Raw genomic sequence first — 24,010 nt, 5'->3', positions numbered from 1 at the left:
CAGTGGTGGCAGTAGAAAATGCATGCAAAAGTTAAGGAAATGTGAAAGCTTTCAGAGCCAGTGGCACCCTTCTTCTGGTGGAAAGGTTGAAGCAGTTCTGAGCACTTTTCCATAACTCTGCTGATTTCCTAAACCTCACCAGTCCTTTTCCTTCGTCCCTCTTCCTTCCCCTTCAACTCTTCTGCCTGAACGAGAAGCCACTGGCTCAGAACGCTTGCACATTTTCATAACTTTTGTGTATGTTTTCTACTGCCGCCACTCAGTGAGTAGTTTTTTTTATCTATCAAATTATGTTATAGTTAGCTTTTACAGTTTAATTCTTATGTTAGTTGTAGGAATGGATAGGTTGTGTACATGGTGCATGCAGATACAGGAGCAGCTGGCCACAGTTCACGAATAGCTGAAGACAGTGTTGGCTGAGATCAGCCATCTGCAGGTTACTACCTCAGGGTTTAACAGCAGCAGAAGCAGTGGAGAATCTGGTATGTCACGTGGGATTCTTCAGGTTTTCCTTGTTTTTGCCATGGGTACTGCTATTGATACACCTAACAGCATACCTGGCACAAGGATCCGCCCTCACTAGGGATGAGTGGCGGGCTGTAATGCTTCCAAATAATTCAACGCAGTCTCAGTGTGGAGACTTAGTGTGGCTAACCCATAATTTCATTTTATGTAATGAGCCATCCACTTGTTGTGGTTGTGGAGCATTGAAGACAGTAACTCGTATCCTGGTGGAATGCCCTCTCCTTCTGGCTCTCCATGGGAAGAGTGGTCTCCCAAATACTTTGCCTCTAATGGTGGTGGACAATTGCAGACAGTTGAATTGGTTATCCGTTTTCTCCATGAAAGTGGTTTTTATTCTCAGATATAACATTTTACTCTAGCTTCAGGGTGGAGTTGGATGGGATTGGAGCATCTCCTGTCACTTGCTGAGGTCCCTCAACCCTGCCTCCTTCAGCATCGGCCTCTGTTATCCACCTTTTGCTCTGTTTTAAATGCTTTTAGTTGAGGTTTGTTTCTTTTCCTGTGCACCTATTTCTAGTGACTAGTGAGTGCTGTTCCCTCTTTCACACTTTGACTACAATTGATTGGGTGTGGGACAGCTGTGGGTGGGGTGGCTCCTGTTGCATGCAGAGCCCATGGGGACACCCAACCACGGCCTTAATCATTTCTTTCACATCGTATTATTATTATTGACAGTCCATCTGATATGTCACATTTTTAGTATTCTCACTTTTCCTGTTATGAATCTCTCAACTTGAAGGCATTCTGTACTCCGTAGTTGTCTTCGTCCTTACACAGGTTGCAAGGGGGGGGGATGTCTGATGTGGGTGAGGTTTCTCTCCCCACAGATCCCAGGAAGACACCTCCTCTGCTGTGACCTATGTCCAGCCCAATCCATATGCGTCTCTATAAATTATTTCTTGGCTCTAACATCAGTATTGCATTCAGTGCCTCAATTTTCCCATTCTTCCATACTTTTATCATCCATTACATTTCTGGCAGACAACACTAACTCTTTTCATGGTGTGGGTTCCTGTAGTCATGTCCTAGTTCATGAACCGCAGGCAACGTATGAGTGGCCAAGTAAGTGGTCCCGACAGTCGGGATACCAGTTACTTTGGAATAAGGCTGGGCATCTCAGACACATTCTGAGTTGTGGTCACCTTTGTGCTCATACGGCAAAGACTACCAAATCCACTGGTTAGTCCCTCAACCGTTAGGGGTAAATCTCAATGGGACTTGGGGCAAGTAAGGTTAGCAACCTGCTTCCCTGGTACTTTAAATATGATGCTGGCAACAATCGGAGCAAAATGCCTCGGACCTTTGGAGGTGACGGAGTACCCCCTCTAACTGACAAACCAGGGACTCCTAAGATATGACTTGGCAAACAAATGGGAATGAGATGGGGAGCTATTAATATCAATGGGGGCTACTCTGGGAAGAAGGTAGAGCTGGCAGAGGCTGCAAGTAAGGGGTGAGAAAGAAGAGGAAATGGAGAATACAAGGTCTACCTGTCAGGAGTCAAAGCAGGAATAGCACAATGGGGTGTAGGGCTTTACATCAGGAAAGAAATGGAACCCAGCGTAGTTGCAATGAGGTATGTAAACGAATGACTGATGTGGATAGATTTGACAGTGTCTAGCAAGAAAATTAGGATTGTGTCAGTATATTCACATTGTGAAGGGACAGATCAAGATGAGATGGATAGTTTTTATGATGCACTCAGTGATGTAGTTGTTAGAGTAAAGGACAAGGACAGTGCTCTGCTCATGGGTGATTTTAATGCCAGGATTGGAAATCGAACAGAAGGGTATGAAAAGGTTATGGGTAAATTTGGAGAGGATCTGGAGGCCAACAGGAACGGGAAACAACTCTTGGATTTCTGTGCCAGTATGGGCTTAGTTATCGCAAACTCCTTTTTTAAACATAAGAACATTCACAGGTATACTTGGGAAGGCAGGGGAGCCAGCTCTGTCATTGACTATATAATAACAGATCAGGAATTCAGGAAGGCTGTGAGGGACACACATGTATTCAGGGGTTTCTTTGATGACACTGATCATTATTTAATCTGCTGTGAAATTGGTATTGTGAGGCTGAAAGTGCAGGAGGTCAGGTCCATATGTAGGAGGATAAGAGTGGAGAAACTTCAGGATAAGGAAAAATAACAGTGATCACAGAAAGGTACCAGTTAGTTGAATGTAGTCAATTACAGTTATTGGAAAAGGAATGGACAAGGTACAGGGACACAGTGGTAGAAGTGGCTAAAGAATGTCTTGGAACAGTAGTGTGTAAAGGTAGGATGAAGCAAACAGCTTGGCGGAATGACACAGTCAAGGCAGCCTGTAAAAGGAAGAAGAAGGCGTATCAAAAATGGCTACATACTAGAACTCAGGTAGACAGAGAAAGTTATGTTGAAGAAAGAAACAAAAGCCAAACAGATAATTGCAGCATTCAAGAAGAAATCTTGGGAAGACTTTGGAAACAGGTTGGAGACTTTGGGTCAAGCTGCTGGAAAACCATTCTGGAGTGTAATTAGCAGTCTTCGGAAGGGAAGTAAGAAGGAAATGACAAGTATTTTGGACAGGTCAGGAAAACTGCGGGTGAATCCTGTGGATTCCTTGGGCAGATGGAGGGAATATTTTGAAGAGTTGCTCAATGTAGGTGAAACTACAATCAGTAATGTGTCAGATTTCGATGTACAATGGGATAGGAATGATGATGGAAATAGGATCACATTTGAGGAAGTGGAGAAAATGGTAAATAGATTGCAGTGCAATAAAGCAGCTGGGGTGGATGAAATTAAGTCGGAACTCATCAAATACAGTGGAATGTCAGGTCTTAAATGGCTACACAGGATAATTGAAATGGCCTGGGAGTCAGGACAGGTTCCTTCAGACTGGACAAAAGCAGTAATCGCACCAATCTTTAAACATGGAAACAGAAAAGATTGTAACAACTACAGAGGTATCTCTTTAATCAGCGTTGTGGGTAAAATCTTCTCAGGTATTGTTGAAAGGAAAGTGCGAGTATTAGTTGAGGACCAATTGGATGAAAATCTGTGTGGGTTTAGGCCTCTTAGAGGTTGTCAGGACCAGATCTTTAGCTTACGGCAAATAATGGAGAAGTGTTATGAGTGGAACAGGGAATTGTATCTATGCTTTATAGATCTAGAAAAGGCATATGACTGGGTTCCTAGGAGGAAGTTATTGTCTGTTCTACGAGATTATGGAATAGGAGGCAAACTTTTGCAAGCAATTAAAGGTCTTTACTTGGATAGTCAGGCAGCAGTTACAGTTGACGATAAATTGAGTTCATGGTTCAGAGTAGTTTCAGGGGTAAGACAAGGCTGCAACCTGTCTCCACGGTTGTTCATATTATTTATGGATCATATGTTGAAAACAATAGACTGGCTGGGTGAGATTAAGATATGTGAACACAAAATAAGCAGTCTTGCATATGCGGATGTCTTAGGTGCGATGGCAGATTTGATTGAAAGTTTGCAAAGTAATATTTCAGAGCTAGATCAGAAATGTAAGGACTATGGTATGAAGATTAGCATCTCCAAAGCGAAATTAATGTCAGTGGGAAAGAGATATAAACGGATTGAGTGCCAAATAGGAGGAACAAACTTAGAACGGGTGGATGGTTTCAAGTACTTAGGATGCATATTCTCACAGGATGGCAACATAGTGAAAGAACTGGAAGCGAGGTGTAGCAAAGCTAATGCAGTGAGTGCTCAGCTACGATCTACTCTCTTCTGCAAGAAGGAAGTCAGTACCAAGACTAAGTTACCTGTGCACTGTTCAATCTTTCGACCAACTTTGTTGTATGGGAGCGAAAGCTGGGTGGATTCATGTTACCTTATCAATAAGGTTGAGGTTACGGATATGAAAGTAGATAGGATGATTGCAGGTACTAGTAGATGGGAACAATGGCAGGAGGGTGTCCACAATGAGGAAATCAAAGAAAAACTGGGAATGAACTCTATAGATGTAGCAGACAGGGCGAACTGGCTTAGATGGTGGGGTCATGTTACACGCATGAGAGAAGCAAGGTTACCCAAGAGACTCATGGGTTCAGTAGTAGAGGGTAGGAGGAGTCGGGGCAGACCAAGGAGAAGGTACCTGGATTCGGTTAAGAATGATTTTGTAGCAATAGGCTTAACATCAGAAGAGGCACCAATGTTAGCATTGAATAGGGGATCATGGAGGAATTTTATAAGGGGGACTATGCTCCAGACTGAACACTGAAAGGCATAATCAGTCTTAAATGATGATGATGATGATCACTAACTCTAGATGAGCTCTCTGATTGAGGGACTGATGAGATTGCTGTTTAGTCCTTTAACCAGCAACCAACCAACCCAGTCAAGTGACATTCTGAATTATTGTATTTTTGTGACCTGCCTTCACCCGGTCCAACACATTCCATCCAGTTTTTCCTTCATTATGAGAGAAGGAATCTGTTGTTCACAGGGTTAAGAGCACTGAAAAGGTGGCTGTACTGGGAATGTCACCTCTTGTAGCTTTCTGGTTTGTCTTTTGTGAATGTAACAACTTCTGAACTGAATTTCACTTCTTATACAGTAGCATTATGTTTCATTTATTTAAGAATCTTTCTTACAATATCGCAATTTTGTAAGTTAAATAAAACTGCTATGAGTTAACATTATTGAATCATCTTCTCCTGTGTTTAGAAAAACATATAAGACATTCTTTGTAAGTAGAAAAAGATCTTTCATCACATGTGCTTTAAACATAATCACTGCACTGAGAATGTAAAATGATATGCTGTGCAGTGTTGTGAGGAACTGTTATTGAGGTTGTTAATAAACTCTTAAATCAGACTGCTAACTTCTAGCCATCTTTCTGTACTGACGTCCAGCATGAAGCTTTTATCATAATTTGCCAAAACTGCCACATCTATAGCTATTTTCTGTTCTTCATGGGCCTTCTTGCTTTCTACCAGCATCAGTAGTAGCCTCTGTCAGTGGTACCAGGCCTCTGGTCTCCGATTGAAGCAACAATGTTGATCCATTATTAAAGAATACACTTGTAAGTAATGAATTTTAAAATACATTTGTTTTCTGTTTGAAAATTTAGAAATTCCCTCAGTTCTCATTCTTTCTTTTGTGCAAAGGGTTTTCTGGTGACAAAGGCACTAAAGAAAATGTACCAAAGAAAAAATAGAAGGGGTTGATAGAAAACATTTTTCTGAAACGCTGGAAAATTAGTACTCCAGGCATACAGCGATTTTTACCTGGAAAGTTTTTAAAATTTGCATAATTGTGTTCTTTGATAAGCTGATAACAAATTCAAACTTCACCATCTTGAATATTCCACAGAAATAAAAGTTCAATTTAAAAAATTCAGATTCTTTCTTTTTTCCTCATTATTTAATTGTTTGAGCAACATCATTCAATGCTACATTCCCTGCAAATTAGATGGTAGTGCATTTGAACTATACTGTAATTTATGAAATATAGTGAGAACAGTGATTATACAATGGTGTAACTAACCTCAGAAAGTCAGATGCAAGATACAAAATTCATTAAAATTGATTCTTGAGTAGTTTTTGGAATGTACATATTTCATTAAATGTCTGTAAAGTTTCTTCTATTTTCTCATCAAGCTTATGTGCAGTGATGTTATTTCATGCAGGAGGAAAATTCTTTTGACTTTTTTCATAGCTTCGCTGTGGTATCTCTTCTTTCTTGGCCACGTCACCTAGATTTGGAAATAACGAACTTTTCTTCTCTAGGTTGCTTAATGAAAAGGACCAAACTTAATTTTTTTTCTTTTGCGATAGTATTCTTGTTATACGTGCACAGTAGTACATTACAACTGAAACACTTTTTCACATCTGTGATAAATTAACTTCTACTTATTATTCGTAAAAAAGCATTTTTATAGCAGCTTCCATAGTGTTTTTGAGAAGCAGCTCAAATCATATAATATAAAGTACATAATACTTCATATGATACCATATGTCTCTTAATATGGTGTAAGCTACAAAGTAATTTAATTCTTATAATAATTATTCCATGACACAGAACGTTTATGATCAAAGCACGTACAACATAGTGCAGATTTAATAAAAGTAAAGTTTAAAATACTATTTGTTTTCCTTCTGTCTTGCATACTTACTACTGACGGACCTTTTAGTGTTTGTCAAAAAGAGTCACATAATTTTAGATGTTAGCCTTCAGCAGGCACTGTACAATTGCACGAGACACTGTCGTGTGCTCCTCTCCTCCTCCGCCCCTGCCTTGTGTTGTGTGTTTTTACAGTTTCTTCTTTTGTCAATTCAATTGAGTATCTCTAAAATCACTAATAAATGCACTTAAAAGTATGTACACTCTCAGCCTAACATTGGGAGCTAATAATTCCTAACTCATGGGTGAGAGAGGGATGGAATCAACACGATTAAAAAGGAAGAGTAGGACACTAAGATCCCAAGAGAATAAGGACACTCATGTTGTGAGGAAGAGGGGAGACAAAGATCTTAATCTTCATGTGAAAAATGATGATAATATTATGAAAAGGGTAGAGTGCCCCTTACCATGTAGAGGAGATGTTGAATTGCACACAGGCCAACAAAAAGACTGTGCGTGGCAGCTTACCCTTTTCATAATACTGTCATTAGTCTTCATTTGTCCTCTCAACAGGTGGCCCCCCATCATCCTGGGATCAAAGGATATCATGAGGATCAAAATTGTAGAGAACTTAAGCCTTGTTTAACTTAATCTGATTGGGATTTGAAACTTACATAGTTTTCCAATTATTAGCCAGAAAAGAAGAAAACTTCCCCAAAACATTCCATACAAATCACTTGCTGGTGACATTACAAGTGGGCTACAGAGAAATCAATTTGAATTTAATGTGGTTATAGCTTTTGCCTTTCTGATATGGTTACGGATGTCTAATGTTGCTTTTGTTATGGAGGCATTCAACCAGTATGCCCCAGAATAATCAGAGAAACACAAATTTAATCTGTATAATAAAAACAACAATTTTTTATTCCAGGGTGTGCTGCCATTGCCAAATCCTTATGGTGATCCAGCTTGTCCTGATTACATCATGCCTATTCAGCCACAAGCAGCAGAGATTCTTTTTGGTAGGACAAGGTTGGTTTCTAGTTATATTGTACATTATCTAGCCCCCTACATTACACTGATGCTGCATGTGCTGTGCAGGCAGAGACAGAGAATACTATGCAGTGTCACCAGTGTGCCAATCCATACTGTCGGTCCAGCTCTCCGCTGGCAGCTGAATGGTGTGCAGGCACTCACATGCACCTAGCAATATTGTTGTTTTTAAGAGTTTCACCATTCCAGTGGGTAGACAGTGCACCTAGCATAGAACATTCTATTTTACACTTTAATTTTACATTTCTACTAGACTTTGTGAGCAATGCGTCTCACTGTTTTTGTGGGTTACAAACTGATCTTGATACTGTTTATGCAACTATACAGAAATAAAGCATTTTTCATTGTTATCCACAATCCATTTTATTGAGACAAAACTGCACCAGTGGTAGTGCTTCCTGAGTTAAGAAGTGCTTTCTTGAATTGGTCGTGGGTCTGAACTATTTGACAAGTCACCATAAAATTTTTCATTCGTATGACCATGAACATATTGCTGCATGAATTAAAGTACACAGAAAGCAACTATGATATAATGGCCACAAAAGTGAATAATTTACTTCTGATTTAATAGTGGTTTTGTGGACAGTACAGTTGTCAACCACCACTTTAGCGCCATCACTGATGGCAGTCAAGGGGGCGTAATCCGGAATGATTTAGAGAGCACGAGCAAAATATTTTCCACAAGTGTAGAAGACAGCAATGAGAATGAATTTTAGTTGCAGTTTGGCTCTACAAGAATTACAAGTGACAAAATCTAGCAAAGTATACCTGTACCAACCATGTCAGGTACTCACAGTAAGAATAAATGTGGAACTAAACAAGAAAACATGATTGATCATTGTGTAATAATATTGAAATATGTCCAAATAAAAATATAAAAAAATTACTGTGTCCTTGAAGTCTTTTGTTGTGGCAGGACTGAATAAAATCTTACTGGTTTTCAACCTGTGTCAGAATAAAATTCTCAACCTATCTAGGGCTAGTTTTACTTCTGATGACAGTGGTGGAGCTAACCATGGAAAGCTTGAGAATTTTATTCAAACTGACCCAGCGTGAAAGCTGAGAAGATTTTATTCATAAAAAGTTTACGGTGTGTTGCTCTGCACAGTGACATTAACTTCAATTATTTTTAAATATCTGCTATGTTGATTGTATACTACTGCTTTATACATTCAACTGAACCTTATGAACTACTCGTGTAAGTAATGTATTTGTATCAACAGTGTAGAAAAAGAAATATTGCTACTTAACTGTAAACATCAAGTTGCAGACAGGCACAATTAAGACACTTGCAATAGCTTCCGGCCACAGCCTTAGTCAGTAAGAGAGAGACACGTACATGCGCAATTCACACGCAGCAACTTAATGTGTCTTCTTTACTGTAAGTAGTAATCTGTCTTTTCCTACATTGCTGATATTCCTACCTGGAATTTCCATTGTTTGATTAGTCTTGTACTTGCTCAGTTTCATCATAACAAGAACAAAAACAACTGATTTTGTGAAATTTGAAAAGCTATTTTCCTGTACACTCACATGAGTTATTTTCTATCACAAATAAACTATGAAATACATAACTTCAACAATTGATTCTTGGTACTAATAATATGCAGTGCACCCATGAAGGCAGTAATTAGTTTACTAATAACCAAGTTCATGACTGTAAATTGGTACAATCATCTACACTGTCCAACTGTGATGAAACTGACACATGAAGGTTTATTATGAAGTATGCATGCCCATTCCTGGGGGCAAGGAGGACGAGGTCCTCCTGTAGCTCTAAGGTAAAGAAAAGTGTAGTGTAGTGAGGTGTTTCTCTTTCAAGAAAATGATTTAAAAGTCGTTGTTATGCAGGTTTTTAACATAGTCATAATGGCATGTTTTGTATACCTACTTAGTAGGTGCCATTAATCTTCCAAAATATTAAGAATGCTCCACACTCCCAAGTCTAACCCCCCAACATCTACAAACTATCTTATGGTCCCCAGTGTTATGAAGGGACTCCATAATGCAGTCCCCTACTAATTTCCTGTTGACAATTCTGGGCCTGTAATTTTTCTGCCTGCCGTAGGCAATCTTCCCATGCAGAAATTGTGATGCTCAAATCACTATGTGCACACGACTCAACATCAGCAGTTTAAAAATATTCTTCTTCTCTGAGGTGTAAGATTTCAACTTTACCCATATTGTCACAATGGGATTGCAATGGCAATTGTACAGTGACAATCTGTTAACTTGTTACGCATGTTGTTTACCAATCTCATTTTTTTTATTGGTAAGGTATGCAGCTTTATTGGCATTGGAAAGCAGCAGCAATTCTGCTCTTGTTTGTGGTATTTTACGTAGGATGCTATTGCTTGATAACTCAGCAATATAATCAGCTTTTGTAACATGGGATTAGGGACTTTTTAGTTGCATTGAGTGAGTAGAAACTGACATTGCCTATCACAATAATAACTTAGGTGGAGGGATGGCAACAATATTTTGTAAACCATTATTTCAACACATTTATATCATCTCACTGTGGTAATCCTCAGGACTCTTCGGGTTTTTAAGTTTTAAATATTAGCTTACTCTGATGAATAAATGCTGTGTCCTCTGACCCTGCAGGTACAAGAATAGGCAACCACCTGTACCTACCGGAACTTGAAACACCACAAGTCCATCACCTATTATCCAACACATTGTGTTGAGTGGTTCTGGTTCGCATATGTTTCGTCTCAAATCTACTGCAGTCTTCTTGAAAGTACAGTTGGCAGCCACAATATTGCTTCTCTCTGTAAGTAGATATTATGATGCCAAAAGCTCACACCGAGCGAGATGGTGCAATTGTTAGCACACTGGACTTGCATTCGGGAGGACGATGGTTCAAATTTGCATCAGGTCATCCTGATTTAGATTTTTCGTGATTTCCCAAAATCGCTTCAGGCAAATGCCGGTATAGTTCCTGTGAAAGAGCACGGCCAACTTCCTTCCCTATCCTTCCCTAGTCCAATGGAACCGATGACCTCACTGTTTGATCCCCCCCCCCCCCAAATCAACCCTTCAGTCAAAAGCCTACATCCTTTAATATTCTTAGCATGATAAGAGTACATCAACTGTCATTAAAATCCAAATTCTGTTTCATTTGTGAATCTAAATTTTCTGTTATTGAATATCGCCTTCTCCAATACGTATCCAATATTGTACGACGTTTTGATGACTTGAGATATTCATGACAAGACATGTGGAATGCCATCATGAGGAATTTGTCTACTACTTGACAATAGTCATTTGCCTTCTGCACTTGGCGCAAAGGCTCTTTTTACTTGAAACATTTTGGGACATCCATATTGTACAAGAAGTGACTTCGGCTAGTTTCTAATCTGAAGCAATTAATTATTATGAAAAGGATAGATTGCTACTTGTAAGGATGATGTGTTGGCTTGCAGACAGGCACAACAAAAATACTATTACCCACTGAACTTTTGGCCAAAGCCATCTCCAGAAAGGAAAGGGAAACACATACACATTCCTACAAGCAGGCAGTCAGCGCAGATCAGCCGGAGATAGCAGCCGTGTGTGTATGAGGTGTGTGTGGCCTGCCTCTCTCTCTCTCTCTCTCTCTCTCTCTCTCTCTCTGTGTGTGTGTGTGTGTGTGTGTGTGTGTGTGTGTGTGTGTGTGTGTGTCGGGTGCGGGTGCGGGTGCAAGGCTTTGACTGAAGGCTTAGTGTATAAACAGTCTTTTCGTACTGTCTCTCTGCAACTCAGCATGTCATCCTTACAATGAGTAACAATCTGTACTTTCATAATTGTTGTTCCAACTTGGACTTTCCATTGTTTGAAGAGACAGTGATGAACTGACATCTGTAAGTGGAATATAAAAGTAGATTAAATTTATTAATTTTGTTTGTCCATGCACAACTGCATAGCTGAAGGTCAATTAAGGATGTGTAACACTGTGGTCTCCCTTTCCGTTGAGCATTACCATGCTATTGATATACATTCACGGTCAGTTCTCAGCTCTAAAATCAACAAGGTGATATGACATTTTCCAAATTACATTAATTACTTACATTATTCACCCATATTCACACAAAATCTGAATTTAGAGTGGTGGTCTTTCAGCCACTGTATCTGGATAAACCACTACACAGAAGTCAAATTTAATTGAATTCTTACTTGTTGGCAAGCTTCGTATTAAGTCCACAGTTGTTGGTGTTTGCGAACATGCTACGAATATCGTATTAAGTGTTAAATGTTCCCTTGTTTCATGGAGATAAATTTTTTTTATTTACTCGTTGATAATTTTCACAGCTATATAAAGAAAGTAATTGAAGATGCAAATCTCTCGGAAGAGACAGTAAAACTACTGCAGTTTTGCTGCTGGGAGAATCCTCACTTCTCACGCATTGTTCTGAGCGAGCTGCTGTGGCAGATAGCCTACGCCTACTGCCACGAACTGAGGCATCACATGGACCTACTATTGAGCATGCTGCTTATGGAAGACTCTTGGCAAACACACCGGATTCATAATGCACTGAAAGGTATGCATTTAATATATTGGTTAGTTCTTCTTCTTTGTTTATGTGAAGAACATCAATTGCAAAAGTGTAGTAAGTGCATGACACATTTAAACACGTCAACAGCTCATGGTCTCGCGGTTGTGTTCTTGTTTCCCGAACACGGGCCCCTGGGTTCGGTTCCCGGCAGCAGGGTCAGGGGTTTTCACCTGCCTCAAGATGACTAGGTGTTTGTGTTGTCCTCGTCATTTCATCATCATTCATAAAAGTGGCGAGACTAGGCTGAGCAAAGTTTGGGAATTTGTATGGGCGCTGATAACTTCACAGTTGAGCACCCCACAAACCAAATAACAACAACATTTAAGCATGCAATGTTGATGACTTTATTCCACTCCATTTGTAGCAAACAGAAACAATTTTCATCTTCTTTATGAAATCTGGTCAGTATTAGATGTTAAATGTACGGTTGATGTAAATTGTGCTTGGCTGTTTCAGCAAAGTACTTGGGCCCATTGCACTGTTCCTCCTTATGCTCTCCTCCCCCTCTCCTCCATATATGTATGGGACACGTGAAGAGTGATCAAAGAGTAATGGGAATTTTTGTTTTTCTTAAAGAATCTTTTTTTACTTGTAAGCATCAATTTTACCTCCTTCAAACATAATATGCTTGTGCCACCAGTTTTTCCAGTCTTGGAAGCACTCCTTGAACTCAGTTTTTGTTATGGTGTTCAGCTTCTTCACTGACTCTGTTTTCATCTCGTCAATAGTGGCAGAACGACATCTTTTCATGATTCTCATCAGCCTTGGGAATAAAAAGAAATAGCAGGGGACCATGTCCAGCAGGTACAGTGGGTAAGGTAACATAACGGTTTTGTTTTTTGCCAGAAAAATCACAAACAAACATTGAAGTGTGAGTGGGAGCATTATTGTGATGCAATCTCATTAGTGGTTTCACCACAATTCTTGTCTTTTTCTTCAGATTGCTTCACATAAACAATGCAAAACACCCAGGTAGTATTCCTTATTGACTGTACAACCATAAGGCAGGAACTCATGATGCACTGTTTCATTATAATCAAAGAAAAACAGTGAGAACCACCTTCACATGTTACTGAACTTTTTTTTCCATTCTGGGCTCTTCATGCAGTTCCCAGAGTTTCCGCTAGGACAGTGGGACGTTGGTTTAGACATCATACGTACATACCGACATTTTGTCAGCTGTTATAACCTTCTTGAGATGTTCTAGGTCATTGTCAAATTCATCATAAAGTCCTTAGCTGTGTCTACATGACATTAGTTTTGTTCGACATTCAAAAGTCTTGGAACAAACTTGGCTGCTACATGTTTCACGCAAAAAAAAAAAAAAAAAAAAAAAAAAAAAAAAAAAAAAAAAAAAAAAAAAAATAAAAAAAAAAGCTTGGCTTGAGCCAAAGGGTACACTCCGGGCTTGAGCCGAAGGGTACTCACACATCACCAGCAACCTCTGTGATGGTGATTCAGCAATTTCCCAGAGCCATTATCTTTACTTCTTCCACATTCTACATTGTTGTCAGTAAAAGATGTGCTTTGCGTCCAGTGTTGTTGTCATCTTCAGCATCTTCTCAACACTCTTAGAAACGTTTGTACCACTTTTGAACTCTTGTCTTAATCATTGTAGAGTTGCCAACATTTCAACTGTGATGCTGCACTTTATTCCATATTTCAAGCAAAATTTAATGCAAATTCTTCAATCCATCTTTTTCGGAAGTAAACATTCGCCGAGCATGTAACCTTTTTGACTGTCAACAGTAAACTAAATGTTAAAAAATGGCTGAAAATGTGTATGTATGTCAGGAAACGTATTTCCATTGATCCAAAGTTCTTCTGTTTACCATTCCAACTTAATTCCACTACTTTTTCATAACCTGAGTAATAGAGGTACAAACTATTTTTTTGATCTTTTTTTTATTTTGATCATTTAAACCAATTAGGTTTCTTAGCACACCCATGAATTGCTACAAAAAAGGAATATGGAAATATCATCAGTCTCTTTTTAATTTTTATAATGGTCATAGCCATTGAACATGTTTGTGACTATTGCAGAAGTTGAGAGAGACAGTGAATTGGACGAGAGCTAATTGTCTGCTATGATTTTTAATGTTCAGTTTCATTTATATGCCTTGAATTTTAATTTTTCTTAGCAGAAAATTTTTATATGCCACAGAGTTATGAATGGCAATATATTTTCAAGGATTCCAGCGCATTCATTGAGTGGTATTGTTACTTGAAATCCTGTATATATTTTGAAGAAACACTTCTTTTTTAAAAAATTTTACAGGTGTTCCAGAAGAACGGGAAGGTTTATTTGATACAATACAACGTAGTAAAAACCATTATCAGAAACGAGCATACCAGTGCATAAAGTGCATGGTTGCCCTCTTTTCCAAATGCCGTGCAGCTTTGCAAATGTTGCATACAAATGGAGAATTGAAGAGGAAATGGGCACTAGCTGTTGAATGGTTGCAGGATGAACTTGAAAGGGTAAGATGTTTTAGAAACTGTATAAAATAAGAGTAGGAAAAACTCTACATTCCAGGCAGCAGTAATGGACCTGGGAACGAACAGGAGACTAAACGAACTCCATGTTTCAGAACTGCAGATTCCTTCATGGCAGGACTTCAATGATTGAAAGGGACAAGATTTTTTAGGGCTTAACTGACATTTCATTGATATGTTGGGAGTGAAAATGGCGCAGGTGTGTCTGCGGAGGGTAATAGCACACTGTCAAGTCTTTGATATGAACACTCAAAAAGTTTAAAAAGAGGCTTTCCATTAAACACATACACCTGTGGTGTACTTTGTAGAGGGTACATTGTGTATGGTATCACTTCTACCCTTTCCTATTTCAGTCACAGATCTTGAGCAGGAAGACAAGTGATTTGTAAACATCCACACAAACTTGAATTTATCAAACATTACTATTGTAGATATTACACTAGCTGCACATGCGGGGACATACTCATCTTGACTTAGTTTGAAATGCATACTTTTAGAATTTTGGGATAAGCCTTTTAGTGCATTTTCCAATAGTGTGTGTTGAACAATTATTGCAGTAAGTAAAACTATCATTCAGTTTAGTTCCTTCTGTGAACTTGGCTACTAGAATATGTAAATGCTCTGAGACTTCTATTGATAATATCTTTGTAGACAAATCTAGGGAAAAAAGTCATATCACAAAACCAATGGTAAATGGACTGACTGTTCATGACATGCAGCATCTTGTATTAAATGTTGAAACTTGTCAGGATAAAAAATCTATTAAATCTGAGTGCAGGAGAACAATAAATAAGAATAATAAATAAGTCAGAAATTGAGAAATTCAGGAAATTCCTCAAAGACGTAAAGTGGACAGATGTTTACAATACTTCTGACTCAAATGGAAAATACAAAGCATTCATTAATAAAGTTACCTCCTCTTTTGAACATTGTTTTCCTCTAAAGGTAACTCAGAAGTCAAAAAATAAACCATGGATTACACAAGGATTAAAGAAATCACGTGGGACAGAGGAGACTGTATCTACTATCTAGGAACAGCTCTGATGTTAGAATTGTAATGCATTACAAAGAATACTGTAAAATGTTGAAGCAAGTACTCCATATATTGAAGCAGCTTTATTATGATGATTACATCAGGCAACAAAATAAAAACTGTATGGGATATAGTGAAGACAGAGACAGGTGGGGCCAAAATGGAAGAGAAGATACTCTAAAAATAAATGAGACTTTGGTAACACATACATGTAGTGTTGCAAACCTCTTAAACAATTACTTCATTTCTGTTACTGACAGCTTGGGGTTATCTGGTTCAGTGAACAGTGCAATGGAGTATCTGAGACCAGTCTTTAAAAATAACTTCAGTAAAATGGAAATGACATTCGTGTCTCCCGAAGAAGTAGCATCCATCATAAAATCCTTAAAATATAAGTATTCCAGTGGGTATAATAACATATCAATGAAGTTAATCAAAGAGTGCTCACCCGAGTTGAGTTCTCTCATAAGTTATTTGTGCAATCAGTCTCTTATCAGTGGAACTGAAATATGCTGAAGTTAATCCTCATTACAAGAAGGGGGATAAAGAGATACCATCAAACTGTCGACCAGTTTCACTTTTGCTGGCTTTCTCAAAAATATTTGAAAATGTGTTCAAGTGTCTCCTTAAGCACCTGATTGCAAATAATAAATTGTCTAAGTCACTGTTTGGATTTCTTAAAGCTATTTATACTTACAGTGAGAATGTACTTAATTCATTAGATAATAAATTATAGGCTACTGGCATTTTCTGTGACCTGTCAAAAGCCTTTGACTCTGTGAACTACAGCATTCTCTTAAGTAAATTAGAATATTATGATGTCACCAGCAATGCTGTGAGATGGTTTGAGTCTTATCTATCCAACAGGAAACAAAGGGTATCATTGCAAAATACCTGTGCAGTAAGCAGTCAGTCTTCATCTGACTGGGAATTAATTACACGTGGTGTTCCTCAAGGTTCCATCTTGGATCCATTGCTTTTTCTTGTGTACATTAACAATTTCTCATCTGTTACATTGCCAGATCCTAAGTTGGTTTTGTTTGCAGATGATACAAACATTTCGATAAGTGCCAAGCTAAGTACAGATTTAGAAATAGCTGTTAATGAAAGTTTCACTGATATTAATAAATGGTTTAAAGCTAATTTACTGTCATTAAACTTCGAGAAGACCCACTATATGCAGTTCAGAACCTGTAAGAGAATTCCTTCCAGCATATGTATAACATATGAAGACAAGCAGATTGAAGAGGTTGAAGTGTTAAATTTCTGGGATTACAACTCGATTATAAACTCAGTTGGGTAGGACATACCACAGAATTGCTTAAGCACCCAAGTCTGTTTTTGCAGTGAAAATGATGTCAGATGTAGGAGATATAAATATAAAAAACCTTGCATACTTTGCTTACTTCCATTCTATTATGTCATATGGCATCATATTCTGGGGTAACTCATCAAACCGAGCAAAATTTTTAGGGCGCAAAAGCATGTTATAAGAATCATTTGTGGTGTAAATTAAAGAACATCATGTAGAAATCTGTTTGAGGAACTTTGTTCTAACCACTCCTTCTCAGTATATTTATTCCTTAATGAAAATTTTTTGTAAGTAATACATCTCTATTTCCAACCAATAGCTCAATACATAGTATCAGTACTAGGTATAAGAACAACATACATAAAGACCTAAAATCACTTACCTTGGTCTGAAAAGGGTTCCAATATTCAGGAACACACATTTTCAATAAATTGGCAGCAACCATTAAAAACTTAGTTTCAGATAAAGCACATTTTAAACAGAGTTTGAAAGACTTTTTGATAGGCAACTCCTTCTACTCCATAGATGAATATCTTAACAGGGACTGTTAAGCCAGCTTAAGTAAAAATATCTGTTAGATTTCAGTTTTGACAGCACTTGGCCACTTGGCCACAAGATTAGGTATTTTGTGTGTGATAAATTTATTAATAGTGCATAACAGTGTTTCATTCTGTCAGTATTAATTCTGTAAATATTAGCTGTTCCAGTTTACCACATTGTATTCACCTATTTCGACAATCTCCTGACAAATGATCAGGGTAGTAAATATTATATTTAAATGTTTTATGTTTTTTATGGTATACTTTCTGACAGTTTCCTCACCCATGAGAGTCATCTCATTTCTTGGGTCCATGGAATGAAAACCAAATCTAATCTGAATATTTCTTTGACACTCTTAACAACTTACAGCTCCGTGGCTCATTATGCTTATATTTTCCACATAATCTCCAGGAACAGTGAGCAATACTCGATGCTCAATTACATAATGTTTTGTAAGTGGTCTTTATTGAGTCTTTTGCTACCAACCCATACATTGACTATATCTGTATTGCTACCCTACACTGTATCACTCTTGAAGGATATCTTGGATACCACCATATTAAAAGTGAATGTAAATAAATGTTTGTTATGAAATTCATATTTCACGATTATACTATATTCTGATTAAAACTACTCTTTAATTGATATTTGTGATGTGGCACTACGTGGTTGCCACATCTGCTGTCATCTGGTTAAGCTTCAAGAAAAGGGAGCAGGCTGCCACCATGAGCAGAGCACGTCTTTCCTGCTGCAAATGGCAGTGTCTGACAACTGACTCTGTGTGGACACTGCTCTATTCAAACTCTGCAGATAGACTGATGCTTTGTTGTGTCACATTGGAAACAGCAAGCAGTTCACATGTGACATCACGAGCTCTGGGGAAACTAAACTACATAGCTTGTGCTGTTAACTGAATTTAAATCTGAGTATAGTGGTCTTTTGTATAATTCACAAGTGAATCTTTCATATAGACACCTGTGCCCCCTAAGTAAAAGTACAAACTGAATCAGTTACCATAATGTTAGGACAAAATTTAATTTCTTTTAAGTAAAAGTTCATCAGTGTAAGACTAATTAAAGTGTTGGTAATCTCTTTGTAATCCTTTGTTTCAGCGGCCTTATCCACCAAATGCACAATATAGTTACAATAATTGGTCACCCCCTGCCCAGTCAAATGAATCCACCAATGGCTACTATTTGGAGAGGTCAAACAGTGCCAGGAAAACGTTGGAGAGAGCTTGTGAGCTTTGTCCTGAAGAGGTAATTTGACATTTGCTCAGTCATTTGTAGACACAATAACTACATAATAGTAGATGTAATAATTGTTGTTGGGTAGGTAGAGTTCCATGCCGAGACCACCACAGTGTAATCTCAGTATTGTTCTACTGTGTGTGTGTGTGTGTGTGTGTGTGTGTGTGTGTGTGTGTGTAGGAGGAGAGGTGGTTGCTGCTACTGCACCAAACATTAGTTTGATGCAGCTCTTCATGCTAGTCTACCCTGCGCAAACCTCCTGTCCTCCTGTTCTCTGCAAAACTATTGCAACCTACAGGATGTCCCAGAAAAATGTATACACTCTTTTTATGATTGTAACTCTAATATTTATTAAAGTAGATAAAAATTTCAAAATTCAAAATAATGTGAACACCATTGTGGTTCAGACACAGCTGATAACACTTACTGAAAGTATCCTTTATGTTCCCAATCGTCACAATTGGTATTTTGGCACATCAATTTTCAGTGGCTGCTTTCAGCTCATTGATTGTAGCTGGTCGTGTGCTATAAAAATTTTTATGTGCCCCCCTTGCAAAACTACATAGGCATCATATCTGGTGAGCGCAAAGGGTACTCGGTGCTACCTATTTGTCCTGTTTGTCAGTCTGGTAAGTTTTCATCAAAGCAGGCCCTTATGTCATGATGGTAGTGGGGAGATGCTCCAGCTTACTGGATTAGCATTCTCCATTGCCAAACATGTCTTTCACATGTGCAATGGCATAAGCCTGTAGCGAGTCCATGTAATTTTCAGCATTCTCTGTATGCTCAAAAAAGAAAGGTCCAGTAACACCAAATGCTGGTAAACAACACCACACTGTAACTCCTGGGAACTCCTGGTAACTTCACATGGTGTTCCAGTATCACATGGGGATTCTCAGGTGCACAGTGGGTACAATTCTGATGATTAATTGAACCATTTAACTTAAGTGGCCTCATCACCACAAACAACTTCGTATGGGAATTATTTTTCCTGTGCGCGTCTTGCTCGATATCGCTCACAAAATTCAGTTCTCCACTCCAGATCGTCCTCATTCAGAGCACGGAGTAATCTAGGAACTTTGGACATGCTTCGAAATGGGATGCATACTCATTTTTGGAACTCCTGTCTCACGAGTCACATTCCGCACAGACTTTCTAGGTGATTGCTGAAACCGTTTGGTGACTTCTCTATCTCTTGTGCGGATGACCATGATCTTCAGGAATGGTTCTTCTGGGAATTTTGGACAGCTCCTTCCTCCTCAAACGTATCTCGCAGATGAGTAAGTTGGAGACGCATTGTTGCCTCTTGTTGGAACTTCATTCTAAACTGTCCTTGCACTTAATACATGTTCTCGTTCTCCCAGTAGCACGTCAGAATGAACTTTCTTTGCTCAAGGTAGCCTTCAGCTACTTTTCAAGATGTCACACCAGAAAAAGGGGGAAAAGACAGTATTCTAGCTATAGGATGCAAAAAGTGTGTGTGTTTCTTTAGGGGCCCCATGTCTATCTGCTTAAATGTGCTTAGTTTCTGTCTTAAATTTTTACCCTCCACATATCCCTCCAACACCAAATTAAGTATTCCTTGATGTCTGGGGATGTGTTCTATCAACTGATCCCTTCTTTTAGTTAAGTAGTGCTATAAATTTTTCTCCCCACTCTGATTCAGTGCCTCCACGTTATTTATGCTATCTACTGTGGAATCTTCTGTATTCTCCTTTACCATCACATAGCTAAACCTTCTATTCTCTTCTTGTCTGAGATGTTAAAAACCCCCATTTCATTACCGTACCTCTCAAGACTCCAGCCCAGCCCAAAACTTAAATTTCATATTTGATTTTAAAATATGTCTTTCAGAAATTCTTTTCTATTGCCAGTTAGTATTTTGCATCCTCTCAGCTTTGACCATCAACAGTTATTTTGCTACTCAAATAGCAAAATTCATCTAAATCCCTCGGCATTAGCTGATTCAATGTATAGACTAAGTAACATTGAAGATGGGCTTTAGCCTCTCTCATTCCCTTTTGAACTAATGCTTCTCTTACATGTCCTTCAACCTTTATAACTGCATTCTAGTTACTATGGGTAGTTTTAATTAAAATGCAGCTGATCGCAGAGGTATGTTGCGGGCTGTAATTATCGTATGGCAGTGAAACTTGGCAGATACGCTAATACTTTGATGCAGAACTGAAGGTATGACATCCACACCATCATTTGATAAGCCATAACATGAGTGAACAGTACGGCCATTGAGAAGAACAGAGTGGCGACTCTTCTGGGAAACCTGGAATTCTCAGGGAATTAATTTTTACCTGGAAAAATCGAGGAAATCTCCGGGAATCTCGAAATTCTGTATCGTTAACCTAGCATTGAAATCAAATTCTATTGAACAATGGAAAATCCAGGATGGAATGTAACAATATTAGAGAAGGAAAGTTGCTACTCACCATATAGCGGAGATGCTGAGTTGCGATAGGAACAACAAAAAGATTCACACAATTATACCTTTTGGCCATTAAGGTCTTTGTCAACAATAGTCACACAAGCACATGCACACACTCAAGTAAACGCAGTTCACACACACGTTTGCAGTCTCGGGCAACTGAAACCACACTGCGAGCAGCAGCACCAGTGCGTGATTGGAGTGATGAGTGGTGGGGTTAAGGAGGAGGCTGGGGCGGGGAGGGGGAGGGATAAGTATGGCGGGGGTGGCAGACAGTGAAATGTTGCAGTTTAGGTGGAGCGCAGGAGAAAAGGTGGGGAGGCGGAGGGAGGATTAGGGGAAATCAAAAAATTGGGTGTAGTGATGAAATGATGGCTGTGTATTGCTGGAATGGGAACAGGGAGGGGGCTGGATGGGAGAGGACAGTGACTAACGAAGGTTGAGGCCAGGAGGGTTATGGGAATGTAGTGTGTATAGCAGGGAAGGATCCATATGGCACAGACTGTGAAGCAGTCATTGAAATGTGGGGTATCATGTTTGGCAGCGTGTTCAGCAACAAGGTGGTCCACTTGTTACTCGGCCAGTGTTTGTCGGTGGCCATTGATGCGGACAGACAGCTTGTTGATTGTCATTCCTACATAGAATGCAGCATAGTGGTTGCAGCTTAGCTTGTAAATCATGACTTGTTTCACAGATAGCCCTGCGTTTGATGTGATAGGTGATGTTAGTGACCGGACTGGAGTAGGTGGTGGTAGGAGGACGTATGGGACAGGTTTGTTACGGGGGTATGAGCCATGAGGTGAGGGATTGGGAGCAGGGGTTGTGTAAGGATGGACGAGTATATTGTGTAGGTTTGGTGGACAGTGGAATACCACTGTAGGTGTGGGAAGGATAGTGACCAGGACATTTCTCATTTCAGGGCACGACGAGAGGTAATTGAAACCCTAGCGGAGAATGTAATTCAGTTGCTCCAGTCCTGGATGGTACGGAGTTATAAGGGGAATGCTCTTCTGTGACCGGACTGTGGGACTTCGGGAGGTGGTGGGAGACTGGAATGATAAGGCACGGGAGATTTGTTTTTGTATGAGGTTGGGAGGATAATAACAGTCAGTGAAGGCTTCAGTGAGACCCTCAGTTTATTCCAAGAGGGACTGCTTGTCACTGAAGTTGCAACCACCATGGGTAGTTAGGCTGTAAGGAAGGGACTTCTTGGTATGGAATTGGTGGCAGCTGTCGAAGTGGAGGTATTGCTGATGGTTAGTAGGTTTGATATGAAGAGAGGTACTGATGTAGTCATCTCTGAGGTGGAGGTCAACATCTAGGAATGTGGCTTGTTGGGTTGAGTAAGACCAGGTGACGCAAAAGGGGGTAAGTTATTGAGGTTCTGTAGGAATGTGGATAGTGTGTCCTCACCTTTGATCCAGATAGCAAAGATGTCATCAGTGAATCTGAACTAGGTGAGGGGTTTAGGATTCTGAGTTTTTAGGAAGGATGCCTCTAAATGGCCATACCCTGGATTTGTTTATAGTTAATGCATTCAAAGGAGAAGTAATTCTGGGTTAGGATATAGTTGGTCATGGTGAATTGGAAGGAGGTTGTTGGTTTGGAATCCATAGGGCATTTGGATAGGTTCAAAATGGTTCAAATGGCTCTGAGCACTATGGGACTCAACTGCTGTGGTCATAAGTCCCCTAGAACTTAGAACTACTTAAACCTAACTAACCTAAGGACATCACACACATCCATGCCCGAGGCAGGATTCGAACCTGCGACCGTAGCGGTCGTGCGGTTCCAGACTGTAGCGCCTTTAACCACTCGGCCACTCCGGCCGGCATTTGGATAGGTAGTGTTCAATAGCAGTAAGGCCATGGGCATTAGGAATGTTAGTGTATAGGAAGCTGGATCAATGGTGATAAGCAGGACACTGTATGGTAAGGGGAAAGGACCTGTGGAGAATAGGTGGAGAAAATGGTTGGTATACTTTATATAGGAGAGTAGGTTCCAGGTAATAGGTTGAAGGTGTTGGTCTACGAGAGCAGATTCTCTCAGTGGGGGAATAGTAACTGCCACAACGGGGCGCCCTAGGTGGTTGGGTTTATGGACTTTAGGAAGCATGTAGAAGGTAGGAGTGCAGGGACTGGTAGGGGTAAGTAGAGAGATGGACTCTGGGGAGAGGTTCTGGGATGGGCGTCCTTACGCCCACGACGAAATTCAAATACATAGCTGAGTGTGATGTGGCACGTGGAAGAGGAAGATGTCCTATCCCAGTGGATATCATTGATGAGGTTGCTGTTCCTGTAATTGACCATGCAGCACTTGCCCCGGTAGTGTTAGTGCTTATGCAATCTTGTGAGAACTGTCCATCCCGTGGTCAAGAGTACGGAAATTTTTCGGTCTATTTTACACTGGTACGTGTAAAAGATCCAGTCAGTGCAGCAAATAATACCTCATTATCTGCAACAACATTCTGAATTCGTCCTTTGGTTTCTGGCATGGATTGAAGTTGATAACATATGTTCAAACAACATTCAGTAAAGTGATGAGACACATTTTACACTACAGGGTGCAGTGAATACTAAGAACTGCTGAATTTCAAGTACTGTTAAGCTGCGTATTGTGCACGAAGAGCCATTGCACTCACCGTATGTGACTGTGTGGTGTGGATTCACAAGCACCTTTAGTCTTGTTGTGTTCTTCTTTGAAGAGAATACACCCAGAAGGCCTATCAGGCATACTGTGGTGTCTGC

At 39.5% G+C, this 24,010-nt stretch overlaps 1 protein-coding gene across 1 annotated transcript in view; it reads left to right on the top strand.

The window, feature by feature from the left end:
- Positions 1 to 24,010, top strand: part of LOC124777808 (probable ubiquitin carboxyl-terminal hydrolase FAF-X) — a 301,616-nt gene that overhangs the window by 264,391 nt on the left and 13,215 nt on the right. Inside the window, exons 40-43 of the mRNA XM_047253324.1 lie at positions 7,533 to 7,633; positions 11,948 to 12,177; positions 14,471 to 14,673; positions 18,686 to 18,832. Coding sequence (XP_047109280.1) covers positions 7,533 to 7,633; positions 11,948 to 12,177; positions 14,471 to 14,673; positions 18,686 to 18,832 — 681 coding nt within the window. The remainder of the gene's footprint in view (positions 1 to 7,532; positions 7,634 to 11,947; positions 12,178 to 14,470; positions 14,674 to 18,685; positions 18,833 to 24,010) is intronic.

This window comes from Schistocerca piceifrons, chromosome 2 (genome assembly GCF_021461385.2).
Source record: "Schistocerca piceifrons isolate TAMUIC-IGC-003096 chromosome 2, iqSchPice1.1, whole genome shotgun sequence".
In the NCBI taxonomy this organism is placed as follows: domain Eukaryota; kingdom Metazoa; phylum Arthropoda; class Insecta; order Orthoptera; family Acrididae; genus Schistocerca; species Schistocerca piceifrons.
Note: the sequence above shows the minus strand (reverse complement) of the source record. Positions and strands in the feature narration are given on the sequence as shown.